General features: G+C 38.0%; 1 protein-coding gene across 2 annotated transcripts in view; it reads right to left on the bottom strand.

The window, feature by feature from the left end:
- Positions 1-20,363, bottom strand: part of LOC109095798 (protocadherin-16-like) — a 94,262-nt gene that overhangs the window by 17,630 nt on the left and 56,269 nt on the right. For both annotated transcript variants that reach the window (XM_042771390.1, XM_042771389.1), the window contains 6 exons: positions 5,586-5,774; positions 4,649-4,880; positions 4,072-4,308; positions 2,656-3,696; positions 1,257-1,438; positions 449-545 (listed from right to left, as the gene is read on the bottom strand). In XM_042771390.1, the coding sequence (XP_042627324.1) occupies positions 449-545; positions 1,257-1,438; positions 2,656-3,696; positions 4,072-4,308; positions 4,649-4,880; positions 5,586-5,774 (1,978 nt within the window). The remainder of the gene's footprint in view (positions 1-448; positions 546-1,256; positions 1,439-2,655; positions 3,697-4,071; positions 4,309-4,648; positions 4,881-5,585; positions 5,775-20,363) is intronic.

Genomic DNA, 20,363 nt, shown 5'->3' with positions numbered 1-20,363 from the left:
CAGGGTGATAAAGAATGATTGGACTGACCATTTTTCTACTGTTCAAAGTGTGCATATGACTTCAGTGTTGATCCCATCTGGATTTGATTTACAGATAAATTACAGAATGAAATAGTTATGTGTCAAATTTAGTAAATGTGTTACAAAACATATTTAATGATCTCACGCATCAACACTTCACGTCAGGCTGTTTAAGCTTTGAAGAATAGCAGAATATTATTGCATGGGTCAAGTATAATGTATTTTTGGTACCGGAATACTTTTTTAGTATCAGTATACTGTGCAATCCTAACTAAGAACTAAATCTTATTTTTTTTAATTAAATCAGAAGTTACCTGTTCATTGCAGACGAAAAAAAATAAATGCTTATTGCTGTAAACTTTGCATCTGGTTTGACATTGTGTAAGAAATCCAAACAACAGGTTTTGATTCAGTGCATCTTTCTTACCAGACATGGAGTAGAATATAGTTCCATTTTCTCCTTCATCAGGGTCTTTTGCATGAATGGTTCCCAGAAGAAATCCAGATGGCTGACCTTCTAGCGCCTGTGCAGAGATTTCAGTTAATATTTTTATCAAAACAGCTCACTTCTATCTATGAAATCTGTATCATTTTTCCTCTGTAGAAATCTTTGTAGAAACTTTAGAATGTCAGTATACCATTGAAAATTTTGTAAGACCTTCAATGGTTTTAAACAAAGTTTCTTATGCTTACCCAGGCTGCATTAATTTGATCAAAAATACAGTAAAACAATAATATTGTGAAATATTATTACAATTTAAAACAACTGTTCCTGTGATTTCAAAGTTGAATTTTCATCAGCCATAACTTCAGAAATCATTCTAATCATTCTAATATTCGTAATGACTCCAAAATCAGAGTTTTATTGATTTTAGTCCATTTTTATTATCCGTGTGAATTCCTAAAAGTGGACAAAATTAGGTAGCACTTTATTTTACAGTCCTGTTCCTCATGTACATACTATGTACTTATTATAGTAATTACAATAACTATGTAATAACTAGGTACTAACCCTGAACCTAACCCTAAACCTAACCCTAACCATGTAGTTACCTTGTATTACCAGAACTTTCTTAGATAAATACACTGTAAGTACACTATAAGTACATGTAAGTACACGTACTGTAAAATAAAGTGCAACCCAAAATTAACCTGTAACATATACACATTTAAAATGTACAGTCTTTCTCTTCTAGAAGACATGAGATTTATTAAGCTAATATTATATCTCATACCTGCAGCAAAAGCTCTCTTCCTGGATGGCTGAAGGATGGCGCATTATCATTCTCATCCAGAACTGTGATGAAAGCAGTGCCTGTAGCGCTGCGGGGAGGGGTCCCACCATCCTGAGCCACCACCATGAGCTGGTAGCTGGACTGAAGTTCACGGTCGAGGGAAAGTTTTGTGCTTATCTCACCTGAAAGACAGATGGAGAGAAAAAGAAAAACAGAGAGAGAGAGAGTAAGACAAACTATTTTACTGCACATTTTTATCTGTGGCAGAAGGCACAGATGGCACATCCTGACTTCACTAAAAAGAACCCCCACAGTTAACGTGGTGCCAGGAGTCTGGAGCTGTGTGTGATGGCTAGTATGTTCAACAGCTCCACATTAGGGAAGGATCAGAACAGTCAAATAGTTTGCTAGTTTGTAGATTGAGATTTCTTCAGGTTTAAAAAAAATTGCAGATTTTCACGTTATCTTGTCAAAATCTCTAACAGAGCATGCTAACAACAAGTCAAAATAAAAAAAAATTTTGTGAGGACTGTGGCAGCTTTATGAAATTAAAGGTAATAGTAATTATTTTTCCTATTTACGTATTTGTTGAATATCTGCCAGTTAATATGCTAACAATCAGTAACTGTCAGACTATTAGCATGTTAAATCTCTCTTTGGAAAGCTGTTACTCTACATTCAAATTTATAAATTTACCACATTCAAAATAAGACTTCAAATTGCTGGATTTGAGTAATATTCTCTATTTTTAGAGAGGACTGAAAGTTTGGTCATAGTTACAATATTTAGCATTTTGAATGTCTGTCAGTTAGCATGCTAATAATCAGTAATAGTCAGACTACCAGCAAACTAAAACTGAAACTAAAGCTGTTAATCTAAATTCATCACCTTCAAAATAACGAAAATCACAATTACACTTCAAATCACTTGGTTTGAGCAATGTTCCACTTTTTTTTTCTTTTTTTTCTTTTTTTTGAGGACTGTGAAAGCTTGGTTATAGTTATTTAGCCTATTTATTTATTTATTTTGCCTATTTATTTATTGCCTGTCCGTCAGCATGCTAGCAATAAGTAACTGTCAGACTATCAGAACACTAAAACTCACTTGGAAATTGTACTCTATAAATGTGAATGCACAAATTCTTATCCTTCAAAATGAATACAATTACTGTCAAACTTCTAGTTACCTTTTTTCGTAGCCTATTTATGTGCTGCATTATGCGCTAAATATCTGTCAGTTTATCAATAAGAATGATAATGGACATGACCAGCACACTTATATATATACTCATACTTACAGACAAACATAATACCACTAGACACTAGTCTAGGTGGCAAGCTGATCTTGTTATTCCGAGTCGTTTTGGTCTGTTACACTATCTGCCATATTTGAAGCTCACCTGTGTGGGAGTTGATCTGGAAGTGGCGATCCAGATGGAGCAGGCGGTAGCTCAGCCGACCGTTGAGACCAGCATCCCGATCGCTGGCAGACACCCGGCCAAAACCAGTGCCTGCTGGCAGGTTCTCACGCACTGCCAGAAACGATCTCTCTTGGGTAAACCGTGGGGTGTTGTCATTTTCATCCATCACTGTCACACGCACTGTGGCACTCCCTGTCTTCTTCAGCTGTCCGTTGCCTGACGTGGCCAGTACAGTAAGCAGGTACATCTCCTTGGCTTCTCTGTCCAGGGAACTTTTCACGAACAGCCAGCCGCTGTCAGACACAATGCCAAACCCTGCAGTGTCACCGTCTGGGTGCAGGTGGTAGGCTAGTGGGGTGGAAGATGTAGAAGATGGTCCAGTGGTGATGCCACCATCTCGGTTCACAGCTCGTACCTGCAGGAAGCGAGTGTTGAGAGGTGTGCTTTCCTTCAGCTCTACTCGGTAGGTGAGTCGATCAAACACGGGGCCGTAGCCATTCTCGGCTTGCACGTGGATGACAAGGGTGAAGGTAGAACTTAGCTGAGGTGCTCCGCTGTCCTTGGCAATCACCTTTAGGTCATAGCGAGACATGGTCTCATATGACAAACTGCCAATCAGGCGGATTTGTCCGCTGTTGCGATCAATGCTGAAGGTTCTCTGGGCACCGCTGGTGAATAGGTCAAAACTCAGAAGACCATTGGGTCCAGAATCATGGTCTTCTGCCTGAACCTTGTACACCACTGTACCCATCCGGGTGTCTTCAGGCAGAATCAATGACTCAGAGGATGAGGGCAAGAAGACGGGTGCATTGTCGTTGACGTCGGACACTGTAATTCGTACCCTAGTCTGGCCAAACGCTGGGGGGTTACCGCAGTGCGCCTGGACTTCCAGATTCAAGCTGGGTTGGGCCTCGTGATCCAGAGGCAAACTCGTTCTCAAAGCCCCAGTCTCAGAATCAATTGTGAAGTAGCCCGTGGGGTCACCAGATCTAATAGTGTAGGAGACATCCTTTGAGACACCTGAGAAGAAATAGGCAAATGGCCAGAGACCCATTAGTTCACAGTGTAGGACAAAAACAAAGACAAAGAGTTATTTTTCAACCCACGAGACCAGAATTTAGTGCCCCAAATATCCAAAGCAAACTGTGGTGAAACAGAATCAATGATTAATGTCGACTGTAAATGAGGTGTGTACAGTGCTTCCATGCCTACTTGTACAAGTGGTGCACCATGAAGAAAAAAGCCAGAAGATGTCTTTCAGCATACTTGAACAAAGTCCAATGTGACTAATAATGTGGGTACACACTGAAGTCTGGTTTGTGTGTTTTAATGTGTTGAATAAGAATTTGTGACCAAAGGAGGGGGAGTAAAAACCTCTGAGATTAGTTCACCCACCATTCTTAGTGCTGGCCCGCACAACTCCAACTTGTGTTCCACGCAGGACATCCTCAGAGACCACAAAGAAGTACTGAGCTTGCTCAAACACAGGGGGGGCGACCAGTCCTGCCACTATGCTGATGTTGACCCTGGCATTGACTGGAGCAGTGAGGCCCCCACCATCTTGGGCTGAGACCACCATTGTAATGACTGAGTTTGCCTTTCCATGTAGAGCGCGCGACAGTGAAATCACTCCTGGGAAAACGCACACCCAAAATAAATATTTTCGTTAGGTTTAAAGGTATCGGAACACATCAAGAAAAGCACAATACCTCTTCATCTAATACACACACGCATCCACACAGGTCAAGATTGGGATCAGTATGATTTTTGTTTTAAAAGAAAATACTTTTATTCAGCATGTGATAAGAAGTCACATTAAAGACCTTTATAATGTTACAAAAGTTACAAAATTTCACAAAAACAAACTTTTCTATTCATGATAAACCTGGAAAAAAATTATCATGAAACTCCAACTAAAAATAGAGCCAAGCTATTAATAATTAAAACTAATTTATACTTTTAATAGTCTCACCTGTATCTTTGTTGAGGGTGAAGAAAGGTGAGTTCCCTCCAGGTACAGTACGGTACGTCACTCTGCCATTATCTCCTGCATCTGGGTCATGAGCAGTCACCTTCAGGACAGAGGTTCCTGGGGTGCTCTGTGTACTTAGGCTCACTGCATAGCTCAGAGGGTAGAACGTTGGTCGATTGTCATTTATGTCTATCAGATCCACACGCACGTAGGCCACTGAACTCAGTCCACCCTAAAAAAACACAGCCTTAATTAAATCTGTTTAAACTTGCTTTAACAGTCATTAAAGATATGAACTGATCTGAACATACAATACAATCTAACTAGATCTAACCAGAACCAACTGATGAAGGCTGACTCTATAACAGCCTTAAAATCTTAAGACACAGAAAATGTTCACAACTGACCAAAATAACTGTACTAGACAAAATATTTTGGTTAAAATTTGCAAAAAATACTGAAATGTTTCAAGGGCTACTTCTGGAAAGGAACTATATTGATTATATTCCCTGTAGAGAACTGCAATCTGCCAAGGGCACAGTGTACATGTGGGGTACGGTTCTTGCTGCTAAACATCTTGCCAGCCTGGCAACCCATATGGAGCAAATGGCATGTCAGGAAAAGCCTCAACTTATAAAATATTACAAGCTGATGCTCTTTAGGGCCCAGCTGCCCCTGCTTGCTTTAATCTGTCTCCTGAAATTTCCTTTCTTTGATGCCTGGGGCTTAAAAGTACTTAAAAAGTTACCTAGATTAAAAGTTACTTAGGCACAGGATGCTAAATCGCTACTGAAGAATTACTATGCAGGCAATTTTTCCCCCCACTGGCTTCCTAAATGGACATTATTTGCTGCACTTCTGAAAACAATCCAGTCACAGTTAATGTCACAACTGAATTGGTGAGGGACGAGGTTGCTGAGAATCACTGGACACTTACCCCATCCACAGCTGTAACGGTGAAGTCGTAGTTGGCTGGACCCTGGTCACGATCCAGGCTGATGGTAGTACAGATCTGTCCATTGTGCTTGCCAACGGTGAACTGAGATGGGGTCACACTGCCTGGACCAGAGCCCAGAGAGTAGGAGATGGAGCCAAAAGAACCACCATCTGCATCAGTAGCTGTAACCTGGAAAAGGAGAGAACACAGATTAATGTTTAGCCAAATGTCCCAAAAACCATAAGGAGAAAAGCCAGACACTTCTAGTGTTTAAGACCAAATTTCAATGGTTTATAATCACAGGCCATGATCTTTATTTATTTTAATCAGTGATTGTCTCTACACTGAATAGGAGTAATTATATAAGATTAGATATCCAACCAGCAGTAGATTTTTGTGGGTAGGCTGCCAAAAAAACAGCCTTTTTATATTGATATCAATATTTATGCATTTGCCCTGAAATTATTTAAAATAGTGATAATACTTCAATGGTTTCATATGAATTATAATTTCTTTTAACAAACTGTTGCCAAGTAAACTAAAAAAATTATAAAAAAAGTGAAACAAAATAACGACAAACACAAAAATCTACTTAAAAAATATCAAGGCATATTTATAAAATAAACACAAGGGGAAATTACATTTTATAATTTTCATTTAAATCAACCAATATAATACTTTGAAAATAAAACATTCAATATTTACCTACATATTTTTTAATAAAAATTTTGGATACAAATGTAAACTTATGATTGAATCTAAGTTTCATTTAAAACCAGTTCATTAAAACTGCTTGAATTGATTAGCAGAAATGAAATTTTACTGCTGAAATTGAAATGAGACTATATTAAATACTGTATATAAGTTAAAATACAAGTATATAAATGAGACTAGACATTAAATGCTATCTTGTATATAAGTTAAAATACAAGTGGGGAAGTGGGGAAACCATGGCCTGTGGGGAAGTTGTGGCCTAATGGTTAGAGAGTTTGACTCCTAACCCTAAGGTTGTGGGTTCGAGTCTCGGGCCAGCAATACCACGACTGAGGTGCCCTTGAGCAAGGCACTGAACCCGCAACTGCTCCCCAGGCGCCGCAGCATAAATGGTTGCCCACTGTTCTGTGTGTGTGTTCACTGCTGTGTGTGTGTATTTTGGATGGATTAAATGCAGAGCACGAATTCTGAGTATGGGTCACCATACTTGGCTGTATGTCACGTCACTGTCACTTTCAAGTATGTAAATGAGACTAGACATTAAATGCTATTCTTAATTCTATGCTATTTGCAAGGTGAGAAAAGATTGTGTGTCTGTGTGTATCTATCTATCTATCTATCTATATATATATATGTATATATGTATATATATATATATATATATATATATATATATATATATATATATATATATATATATATATATATACATACACATAAAATGAAGCTCTAGCTTGCATATTCTATATTCCAACAACACTTATCACTTTACTGTCACAAATAAACCTGTGACTCCACTGAATAATACCACTGAACAATTTATATAACTTGGTTCACAGCCCTTGGCAATCAAAAGTTGCTCTGGTGCTCTGTGGCAGGTACATATACTGCAGTAAACTAGTAAGAGAGCACAAAGAGGGCTCTTCTGCTACACTTGGGTTTGCTCAATCAAGCCAAGAAGAGGGAAGCTACTGGCAGCTAGCAGACATAAAAAACTTTCACAGCCACAGCACAGAGCTCAGGAGAGAACATCAGACAGATAAACAAATGGAATGAGAGAGAAAGAAAGAAAGACAGAAAGAGACTTGTATAGAGCTGATGACTATCTGGGAGAAAATTAAATGCCATTCCATGCAAATATGGAAAGTGAAATTACTTTCTATTTAGGTTGTTATTCATCAAATAAAAGGAAAAATCCTGCTTTGGCTGACATTTACCAACTCTCAAACAACATTACACTTCGGCCATGAACCGCCTGGAGTGGATGATGGCTGAAACTGTGCAAACAGATCCTAATGATATTGAGATGAGGGTATCCGAGTCTGAGATCGGGTTCTGGCAGAGACCATGGAGCAAGTGTTGGAAAAATAATCATCATGAAGACAAGAAGTCTCAGCCCACAGCGGAGAGATGTTCAACCTTTAAACTATCCAAGCCCCTGAAGCAAACCTTGATATTTTACAACCAAGCGGGTGGGGGGGTGGGCATGATGTTCATAAACACCACAATACCTATCTTTATTCCCTTCATGCTAGCTTGACAAAAGTTGGACACCTAAAGCCTGAACAGCAAGAGTTTGAGGTAGCAAGTCATAGAAGTGGGGTTTAACCAAGGTTCTGCTTCATGGACAAAGCCATTTTCCATAAAAGCCTGGCTTGGGCAGAGAAAGCTGGGAAACATCTGGGGGACTTGTTGGTCTCAATATAGTCCAACTAAAGAGCTCTAAAGCAGCACTGTAAGATAAATATTTCCTCTTGGTCGCAGCACTGTTCATAGTGGCTTCTGAATGGAAAATGTATAAGTGTGTTGGTCATGTATTTATTATTGTATTCAACAAGCCATCTTTAAACATCTGTCAGGTTGACTATACGTATGGTACATGTAATAATGCAGTGGGAAACAATCGGTATTAAGCATGTAAAAGCTTCAAAGGCAGAAGACTGAAACCAGAAGTGGGATTGAGTTTCTTTTTCCATCTCGCCAACAAAATAGGATTTAAATAAAGTGGCTTCTCAAAAATGAGTAGAAAACCAAACTCATAATTTCTAGAGTGTGTTTGAATATGTGGTGAGATGCCAGTAATCATGATGATTGATTGAATGATTGCATTTTTGGGTCCTGAGGGGGCACCTAAAATGCATGCAAACACAAAAATACACATATACATGCTCTCACACACACAGGAGCCTGAGGGATTTGGGGATGTACTGTACTGTTTAAGAAAGGGGTTGTCTTCGCCAGTACAATAACAGTTCATAAAAAGTTTAATGGAATCTCAATCTTGACTGAACCATCAGTGGGTCATCAAAGTGTGCTTGTGCTACTTTCTCAAAATCTCTGCTAAATCCTCTGCGCTTTTCCTCACCGTAACTCACGCAAACACAGACTCAGACACGCCAACAGCACACAATGCAAGCGCTAGATGACCTCAAGAACTGAATTTCACCCAATACATTTCTGAACTCATCTCAAAAGTTATAAACACTACATCACGGTTGCCTAAAAAAGTTAAAATGTGTAATTTCTGCACCACTGAAGTTGATTTCAAACATTCGAACAAATTCTGTCCATCCTTCACTAGTTGGACAAACAAATAGTCCCGGCCCCAAACTCAAACCATTGGTAGAGCCAACGTTACTGTCTTGAGATGCTTAAACAAACAGAGGTTTGGTCTTTGCGTCAAGTGTGGTTTAATTGTCATCCATAATTTCTTTTCAGGGGGTGAAAGTGAGGTAAGAGTGAGAATGTCAAACACATTCTGGAGCTCTAACAGTTCCCTCGTCTCTTTCTCCTTGTGTGAGCGAAGGATCTGAACTGCTCTAAGTGAGCCAAGCGAGACTTTGGCTGGGCAAACTGTTACTGAGTAACAAGCCAAAGGAATCCAATGCTAACTTTAAAGTTTTGTGGTTCACCCACCATTCCTCTTGACTCCTTTTTTTGGGGGGAGAAAAAGAAACATTCAAGTAAGCAAATATAAGATTAATAGGGAGAAAGAATAAGCTTGTTCAGTTCTCATTAGTTTTTGCTAATGCAATGCATCTGGTTTCACTGCATTGGGTTTTCTCAAGGCTACACAGCTCATTTAGTGGCTAACGTATAACTGAGAGACTTGACTGATGCTTTCCCAAGAGGAACCGCTGTATATGACAATGAAGGTTTTTATTTTCTAATTGACCACCTTGGAAGGAAAATGCAAAACTTCTACTTGGATGTCTGTAAAATGTCTTTCGACAAACCACTGACTCAAGGTTACCTCTAAATTGGTCATATGATCACAATATTGCATGGTTCTGTGATTAATAGAGGATTGTGAAACTGTTCAGTGGAACAATTTTAATGCAAATGAAGTCCAAGATCTATGATCCAACAACGGTACAAGATATGCAGATTTGCTAAGTATAGTTCATTTAGCATGCAGAACTGCTTCATTTGATTCTGTGGCACGTTTCTAGTCAAACAAACCATCTTAGAGCATTCAAGACCAAACCATCTGATCAGGAAGCTTTCATAGCCAAACCAAACACAGCAGCCAACAGAACAGTTTGTGAACTTGCTAACAAACCAATCAGAGTCTGTAAGACAAATACGCTTTTGCAAGCCCTGTACTACTGATCTTCTCAGTGAAGACATCAATAAACATAAAACCAAAGATATCACAAATTACATCAGCCAAACACAGACAAAACCCCCAGAAGACAGTGGTACGAGACAGCGAGTTGGTGTAACTTGGCACTGGGGTCATCTGGAGCGACGTCTCTTACACAAACATGTCATGGGGAGAGTACAGTGGTGACTTTGCTTAAACAACAAGAAACCCACAGAGTGATCCAACTGAAACAGTGTGATCTCACGTAAAAGAGCTCAATTTCAAACATCTTGCCTTCTTTGCAGCTAATGTCAAGAGTTTTGCCCAAAAGAAATGGTTGTTCTTATTTAAATGTTGCACAAACTTGCAGCAAGTTCCACAGATGGGAATTGTGGTTTAGTTGGGAAACTATAAAAAGGCTAAAACACAATACAGTAACTAAGAAAATTTAAAGAAATAAAATAAATCAATTTCAAAGCAGTTATTTTCCATACAATGAAAGTGGAGGGAGTCTGAGACTGTCAAACCACAAAGAAGGACCAAAGAGCATAAAAAAGTTTTGTAAAAGGCAAAAGCTATTAAAACAGAATGAAAACAGACAAATGTTCTGACAATATAACTGATTAAACTTGACTTGATGTTAAAACACATGAAATCCTCGCTTAAGTTGTAGAAGAACCAAACACCTTACACAATGCTATGGCTTTAGACAACTTAAAGTACAGCACAAACATCAGTACAACCGCGTAAGCAACCAAATAAATAACCAGACTTACATTCTTAAAATGTTGTCTCTCTTAGGCAGAACTGGGAAGTTTGATTGATTTTAGTGAGTCAGATACTTTTCAATGAAACATTAAAGAAAATGATTCACCAATAAACTTGAATCATTGGCTAATTTTCATGCACAGCATGAAATACAAGAAAGATTATAATGAAATACAACTGCTCCGGGTGTGTGTTCACGGTGTGTGTGTGTGTGTGTGTGTGTGTGTGTGTGTGTGTGTGTGTGTGTGTGTGTGTGTGTGTTCACTACTCACTGCTGTGTGTGTGCACTTGTCTGGGATAAATATGGAGACCATACTTGGCTACACGTCACATCACTTTCACCTTCACTTAAATAAATGTTTAGTTAAATACTTCAACTCTATACTTCAGATCTCCCAATGAAAGGAAACAGTTGGAAACAATTTTGAAAAGAAAACAATTTAAAAAAAAGACAAGCTTTTAAACATCGCAATAAAAGAGGAGACAAAATATTTCCTTTTTTGTTTTAAAATGGTGTTTAAATACAGAGTGCAACTGCTGTCTGAAATCTAGAGTTAATATCAAAAGTCTCTCAGTTTAAGCCACAGTATGGTTTTCATATTTTCAATCTGGTGCATTTCATTCCATAGCGGGGGAGATAAGAGATCAAACAGAAAACAGCACATTCTTTTCTCAGAAGGATACTTGCAGACAAAGCCAAGCACACCATAAACATAATATTCTCCCAATAATTTCAATACAGCATTTTATTGAAGCTATCATTCACATCATATGACTTCAGACAGACAAAAACAGCACACTGATGGACAAATCCCATACCCACGGGAGGACACGCACTGACAATGACTGACGGACAAATACAAATATGAAAGTGGGCATTGAGGAAAAATAGAGATGCATGGAAGTGTAAAGAGATGTGTGCGACTAACAGACAGTTCTGAAAAGGGACAGAAAGACATGGACTGATATATACTGAAGGACATGCCATGAGTTATTACAGCTGTTTATGGAGCGATCTCTTTCTTTCTTTTTCTTCTTGGCATCACTTCAGAGAGCCGAGAAAGATGGGGAAAAGGGATACCTCCTACTACTTTCTTGCCCTCTTGACCAGCAGCCGTGCCAGCAGCCTACATCCCTTCGGTTCATTATAGCCACAGAGCTGAAGCATCTGACATGTAACACGCCTTGCTTGTTTAAGATCCAGACTAGAAAAACAAATCTGCCAGTGAATATTAAAAAAAAAGTGTTGCTAATTTATTTTATGTGAAAAATCTGAATACGACAAAAAAATCTACAAATATTACAACATTTCCATCCCAAAATTACCAAAGATTGATGCAAAATATGAATGTAAATGGCAGCCTAGGGAAGCAACAGTAGCTCTTTTATTAAATATAATAAATTACTTGGTGTTTAGAACACCCAGAAAAAAAAAAACCCTGTTATGAATAAGCACAAGTAGGCAACAGACAGCGGGTCCAAATGCAGTTTAATATCCTTTTAATGACAATTCACAGAGATTTACATCCCAAATAGGGGGTGAAAACTTTTGAACAGGATGAAGATGTCCAAATTGTTCTTATTTTGATATAATGACATTTTTTTTTTTCCATTTAGTACTTCCCTTAGAAGAAACATAAGATACTTTCATGTTTCCCAGAACACAAATTAAGTACAATATACCTTGATCTTCAAATTCAAAAAGTTTTCACCCCCCGGCGCTTAATGCATCATGTTTCCTTCAGGAGCATCAGTGAATGTTTGAGCCTTTTTTAAAGTTGTGTTTGAGTCCATCAATTGTCCTTAGTGTGAAAAGATGGATCTCAAAATCATACAGTCACTGCTGGAAAGGGTTCAAATATGCAAAAGATGCTGGAAAACTGAAGAATCTCCAGGAGCTGGAGGATTTCAAGAACAGTGCTCAGTTTAAATGTTCAGAACAAATAAGGGACTTATGAACAACCATCACAAAACAAAAAACAGTCGTGGATCATCCAGGTCACTGGGCTTTTTTTCACAATCACATCTTCCAATATACTACCCTGCTGTCAAAATAGCTTACAGCTTGGTAAAACATAAAAGTGTCGGGTCTCTGGTCTAATCACCTGTTCTTTGGTTTGGGTTTTGGGTGTTATGTCGTGTGCGTGACTTGTTTGGCAGCTCGCCACATGCACGTTGTCGGTGTAATTGTTTCCCCACCCTCCTTGTTTCTCTGCTCATTAGCTTATCTTGTTTTCCCACCTGGTCTTTGTTATCTCTAATTTCTACCCTTTATAGTTCCCTTTGTTTTCTCTGTCTTTTGTCAAACTATTGTGGTTATCCCGATAGCTTAGTCTATCTTGTTGGTCTCGATCACCTGTCTTGTTTTGTCAGGCTCCAGTGCTTGTAGCCGCAGTATTATTTTCCTGCTCCCTCTGTGCGCTCAGATTCCTGAGGGTTCCCTTTGGCATTCGTCCACCCTGGGTTTCTGCTGGGTCGTTAGTGGATTGCTCCCCTCTCGCTCGGTGTAGAGACCTGCCTTGCCGGATTTTTCTCCTCTGCCATCATTGCGGCTTGTGCCAGCCGTGGTTTCTGATCTACTGTGTGGCAGGAGATTCTACGTCCTCTCAAGCTGTCAGCAGAAGGGCTTGTCACCTATTCTGATTATTGCCTATTTAATAAAGATTTCATTTCACAGATTCACTGCATTCACTCATTGCCAAGCATTACTCAAAAATCACCAATGGATGTCCATTTGGACAAAAACAGCAAATAACATAACACAGACACGTGTTATGAAACATACCAGATAAATTCTCTCCATACTTAATTTTTATGACACGCTTTCAAGTGACTGGCAATAACCCCAAAGGTCACCGTGACCTGCATCTACTGCAACATTACACCTCAGAACGAGCTGTCAATGGGTGCAATATGGCGGTTTTGTATTAGCAAACATCACTTGTACATATTTCCTTTCCTTTGAGGATCAGCATGACATCATCGGAGTGCTCCTCCAGATCTGTGAAGTACGTGGCACTCTCCAGATGTCCATTAAAAGGGATCCGCAGTATAATGGGATGCCTGTAAAACATCATATACATGTCAAGATCACTGAGCACCCTAATTATTTCTTCATGCAAGGAAGCTGGGCTCCGTCCCAGAGCCGCGCCGGTACGAGCTGCTTGCCAGGACACTATCATCAGAAAATGTCCAGAAAGAGTCAAAAAGTCTTGTGGCGAAAGAAGCAGCTGACACGGACTGGTCATGTTTTCGCATTTTTATCAGATGCAGACTTGTGTTCTGGTAGTCGACCGCAATTTATATCAGGTATGGTGTAAAGGCCTCTGTTTTGATGTAAATATTGGAGTTGGAAGACTTTTCAAAAAGGTGTTGGTTTCTAAAATAACACAGCTTTGAGCTTTTCATCTCTGGCCTGACGGTTATGGAGAGGGGTAACTGCAGGTACTTTCGGCTGGGGTAAGGTGAGGATTTTTGGCAGAAGATCACAGAAGGGCCAATTCAAGAGGACTAATGACACCAGGAGGACCGGTGCGGAGGGACTATAGAGTATGGTTTCCCCTTTTTCTGAGTATTTGTCTTTCATCTGGCCTCCGCAGCTGGAGGTGATTAAGGCATCAAACCATGTACAGAGAAAAGTGAAAGATTGGGGATCTCAGAGAGGAGAAGCAGAGACAGAGGGGTTAATGGCTGCAAGAGGAGTTATGGGCTGAAAATAATAACAACTTGATATGATTGCAGAGAATGTGACATTCAAATAAATATCTGAAAAACACATTTGAATAAACACTGATGTGCTGACAATGTCTGAGCAGTTTAGTCAAGAGATCAAATTAGACTCAAAAATTAAAATTGTGTCAGTAATTATTCTCCCTCATGATGTTCCAAACCTGGAGGCAGTTATTTATTTTCCATAAAACGAAAAATATTATTTTCGCTATATATATGTATATGTGTATATATATATATATATATATATATATATATATATATATATATATATAAAAAATTGTAATATAATTTTTTAAAAATCATTATATATAATATATATTTTCAAAATGTTGAATTTAATTAACTACATTATGTTCATTATTGTGTTAAAGGAGAAAAGCATTTAGTAGACATTACAAATTACAAAAAGTAGCTTAACAAGAAATATTTTGATTCAACACAGAATTTATTGCACATAATTTTTTTTTTTTTTAATTTATTACACAAATTTTAATGTTACATTATATCAGACAGACCTTTACTACAGCTTTCGATTAAATACTTTTTTACAGGCAGGTTATCCACTTGTATAAGATGTTTTAAGAGCTGGCTGTGTTCAGTAGTGACCTCTCTAAGGTCTACTGAAGCTCAGAGTAAGCAGGAAGCCAAACTATCAAAACTAAGACTCGTGCCACCTCTGACAAATCTTGCCTATGAGAATTAAAAGACCAAGCATTTCCAGTGGGCATTTTAACAGGAACAATAAACATGCCAAAAACACCTCTGGAAATGTACGCCGGGTGACCCTTTGCACTGACCCCATCATGCCTTAATTCTCCGAAGTAGCTCTATTCTAGAGTCCCATTCACTATCAATGCAATGGTCCCACCGGTTGTTTTTGAAATGCCACATAAGAGACACAGCTCTTTTACGCTTTCACACAAGCGTGAAACCTCATGTTTTTGTTAAGAAAACAGAAAAGGAAATGGCAAAATCATATGACAATATTAAAAGGTGATTATTTTGAACAACAACATACTAAGCGGATGTGGACATTGATGTCATAATAAATAATAAAATAATTATAAAAGAAAAGAAAACATAATAGATAAAAAAATAGTGTAAATTATTTTTGACCAGACTCATTTGGAAAAATGGGCCAGATAGCTTATTCATTATTCATATTGGTGACCAATGTTGCCTTTGAAGCTATAAACCAACTCCACTCTTCAGAAACTTGAATGAACCCAGAAGAATTGCAGAGTGTTTAGTGGGATGCTGAAGGGATGTCAGCAAATATGGAATAATGTGAACCATGCTCGCTATGGGATCTAACGGTACTGATGTGGCTTATGGCACTGCTCTGCTGGTCAATAAACTCCCTCACAGGACTGAATGCACAAACACAACACGCACACGGTAGCAAATTCCACCCGCAGCCCTGCCGCCTGGCACCCGTGTTGGATGGGTTGTTGAGAGGCCAGTTACAGAGAACAGCAGGGTTTTTCCGATGCATTTGCGGCCTTCGCATGCTTTCCTTGAAAAAAGTCAGAGAGCACAGTTTTTGTACAGGTCAAATGTTGTACAGTCAGTACTTCAAAGTATGATTGTGGTAAAAATGTCTGTGGCCTACATGAAAATACATGGAATGTAAGTGGACTTGACATTATGTACACATTATTTAACTACTAGATATACTGCTTTCAGTTAAATTGTCATTTTAGATGCTGGTCAGTAGGAGTCACTGGCCACATCACTCATAAATGTCCTGAGCGCAAAAGCTAATAGCCGTTCTCCTGAACTCAATCTGGCCCGGTATTAATGCTGCACAGCACAACGGAGGGAGCCAGATCAGGTTGTCTACTTTCTACTGTCTTTCCAAAGAGATCTGTGAGTGGCTACTGACTGTGTAATAATTTGCATATTCCTAGCCTGGAGATACTGGACTTGCATCTAATAGAAAGGGAGGTACTTTTTTCACAATTCCATTTTCCACCTTTTACAATTTTTATTTCTTTTATGAGCACACTCAAATATATTTCCTTAAACTCTACGTTATCTGTTTTTCTCTTAATAAAAACAATAATTTTGGTGTAGATTTTGCCAAGACAATTCCAAACCAGCTATAGTTCACCTTAAAATTGTTAAACATGTCAAAATGATTATACATTATTAAAGCATGTACAACATATACACATCATTTTTATCTCTCTCTCTCTCTCTATACAGTATATACTTTTATATATATGTATGTGTGTGTAAAATTACAATAAATAAATATATATAGACTGGAGAGGACTTTATTTGAAACATTCTGCCACTCATCTGTTTCCATTATGTCACTCCATTATCAGCTTTATAGACTTCATATATATATTGCATCTGTTTTTGAGTGTGTTTTTGAGTTATAGCCATCACGATTGTGTTTATGATTGTGTTCTCCTCCTAAAGATGTTGTTGTCATGGCCTGATGTCTTTGATTTGTTCATGGTTGTTTCCAATTTGTAAACCAACTTTCAAAGCATATACTTATAAGAAAACAAACAAAATCAACAATGCCCACAAAAATTAAGCCCATACCTCTGAGAAAAACTGCTATTATGAAGTTTAGATAAAAAATAATTCAGACATATAAACATGCCAAGTAAGCTATGAGTTGACTTTCATTTCAATCAATAAAATAAAAGATCTGATGTTTTGACTTCACAGCTGTCATCAAACACATAATTTCTGGCATCGCAAACTATTGCTCTTACATTCGATCAAACCCATAACCACAAATTTCAAACTATGTTGTATGATTTGACTCAAACTGCCATAGCAACACACCAAAAACCTCACTGAAAATCTTAGAACTGTGTTCGCAAGTTTTGTTCAGGGAAACACAAGTCACATTCTCTACAGAAAATGTAAAAATGTATTTTTTATGTATCTCTTGGCTGACCTTTTTATTGAGAGAAACAGTGAGAGAGGAGACAGGAAACATGAAAAGATGAACTCAAACTCACTTTGCTTACTCACAATGTGTCATTCCACAAGCACAAATGCTCAAAAACACTTCTGTTCACATCTGACATCATCAACCTCTTACAACCTCTCTAGAAATGTTCTCTGATCAAAAAAATCCACAAGATCTCAGCAAGATGCCAGAATAAGCATGATTGATTCCATTGTTTGTATGTGACACTCAGAAACAACAAGCTGCTAAAATGAAACGCAGTAAATGCTTGCTTTCTCTATATGGCTGCAGGCACTTCATGGTTCAGATACATATGACAATGGAAAGGTGCTTTACTGTTGCGCAGGGACCTGGAGACCACTTCACAAACACGCTCTTTAATTTCACCAGGCTTTAATCACAGTCTCTGCTGGAGAGAAAAGTACTCACTTGCCTCAAGCTCATCACAAACTGGCACACTGTGTTCATCTGGCTGCATAGTATGGGAATGGAAACTCCTATTTAAACCGCATTCCTGTTCAAAAGCCCATTTGGTTTTGGTTTCTTTCTTCTGTGAAGAATTGTTTAAAAATGTTTAGTTGCTTTTCATACAATGTTAAGTGTTGTTTAAGACCTTATTGACTTTGATAACTTGGACAAAATCATTCTTATAAATATATTCTTTTAGGTTTCACAGATGAAAGAAGTCATACACAGTTAACATGGCATGAGAAATCATTGTGTTCAGTAAATAAACTGAGCTTAAAAGCTAAATACCAAATATAAACGTACCAACTGTTAAACAAACAGTTGTGTTTTTAATCCAAATGATGAAATATTACCTTTTTTTTAATTCAAAATACTGAATATATATCAGGGTTATTATTGTTAACTAAAACTAAAGCTATGAAAAATATTTTGTTTAACTGGAAAAAAGCTGAAACAAAATAAAAATAAAAATATAAAATGAAAATCTAAACAAAAATGAGAAATGTTACCTAGTTAGTTTAGTTTGAGCTGAAGCACTAAAATTAGCTGGAAGATATAAAAGCTGAAAGTATAAATAAAATGAATTAAACTAAACAGAAATAAATTTAATAATAATAATAATAATAAAATTAATACAAATTAAACTAAAATTAAAATGAAAACTGAAAATATTAAAACTAAAACAAAAATAACACCCAATTCAACTAATCTAAATAATTATAAAAACAATTATCTTAAAAAACGGCACATACACACACACATAAATAAATACCACATTCTTTACATAAAACTCATATAACTAATTTTCTTCTTTTTTCCTTTATTAAGCAATAGTTGTCCATTCTAAGGTTCTTTTATCCTGGCTGTCCATCATTTTTCCCATATCTTTTAATCTCAAAAACAATATATGAGTGATTACAGTGTAGAACAACCCCTCGACAAGTTAAGATCTGAACCAGCAACATTTGGTACAGAGGGCCGTTATTGTGTGTGGCGGGGCCGGACGCTATAATTTTAAAATAACTGTTTAGGTCATACAGTTCATATCAGCTCTCTGGAGCCGTCCCTATAAACACAAATGGGCCCGTGCCACTGGCTGATAAACACAGCTTTCTGTGAGGCCCGCTGGGGCTGCTTACTGGCGTGTGCCAAGCCATGCTATGACGCTCTGGGCCGCAGCCCTCAAACGACTGTTTTTAGAGCAGTGGGATGGTCCCAGCGGAGGCCAGTCCTCCTCCGGTTCAAGCCAGGGTTGAGTATAGAAAAACACACAGTTTGGTGAAGGAGACGGCACAGGCCAGAGTGTGTTTAGATCAATTTCTTCGGTTTCACTGGCACTTGTTCGCGCAAGTAAACAGACTATCCATTTAACAGCCTACACATGGTCGCTAGAGAAATAATGACCTCTGTGAAAAATGACGGTGAAGTAAAAAAAATAAAAAATTAATCTATTGGGCCAAAGTCGGTAGACATCCTATAATAAAAAAACATGCAATAGAGATTCACAGTTTCTTACAGCTTGGAAAGTATTAATGTTTGGCATATCATAAGGTGTCTGGGTGGTGTGCATTATGATAGATGAGGTGACTAATGCACATTTGTATGTACAAGGCAAGCACAGCTGGAAACATGAAAGTGAAAAGAAAAAAAAACCTGAAACCTCTATATATATATAAAATATAAAATAATTAGGCTGTCTGCATTAACAGACCCATTTATGAACTTTTGTACGTATGTTTCCACTGTGAAATATTTAACCTAAACATAATGACAGGTGATCAGAATTCAACTTGCAATTGTCACTTAAATGCGAGCACACTTCTTTCATTATACTGAGTAAACTGGATAATGAAATTCTATGTATACTGAAATATATATACTGTATATAATATATATAGCATTGAGATGGGACAAATAAATTCTCTTGACAGGTAGCCTATCAACAACTGTGTAGTTTGATGTTTTTCTCTTATTGTTCAGTCATCCAAGTCTCACTGTATTGGCAGACAGAGAGTTTACAGTGTCTGCTATGTGTTAACTTCTGCTTTTGTTGCCACAATGCTATTTTTTACACTCATGAAGATCTCCAAATGCTCAGAGACAGATTTTGTGATTCAGTATCTGCCAGTTATTCCATATCCTGCTAAAAAAACAGTCTATGACGGTTTACCAGTTTTAGATGGTCTCTTAGCCTGGTCAGACTTTGATGGTTTCAAAGGAGTTCTAGACTCTTTCCAGCTGACCAACCTGCTAAAAACCAGTATGCCAAGCCTAGAAACCACATAGACAAGCTTAAACCAGGTTTAAGGTGCACTGACTGGTTGAAGACATCAACATTACATCACTGGTGAGCAAAACAAATTGTTTAGTGCTGTGGTAACATGCACACACACAAAACTCTGTGTTTTGTAATACAGAACCAGTGCTCTGGTCCAGCTGCTTCAGGCAGATCCCAGCCACTTCTTCAGTGAGAGAACAAAATGAAATGGCCTGTTTTCTCATGAAACAACAGATGGTGCCCAGATATAACTGCTATTTCCAGCCACTGCGCTCAAGATCTGAAATATTTAAA

Source organism: Cyprinus carpio, chromosome A15 (genome assembly GCF_018340385.1).
Source record: "Cyprinus carpio isolate SPL01 chromosome A15, ASM1834038v1, whole genome shotgun sequence".
Classification (NCBI taxonomy): Eukaryota; Metazoa; Chordata; class Actinopteri; order Cypriniformes; family Cyprinidae; genus Cyprinus; species Cyprinus carpio.
This window is presented reverse-complemented; position numbering and strand designations above follow the sequence as displayed.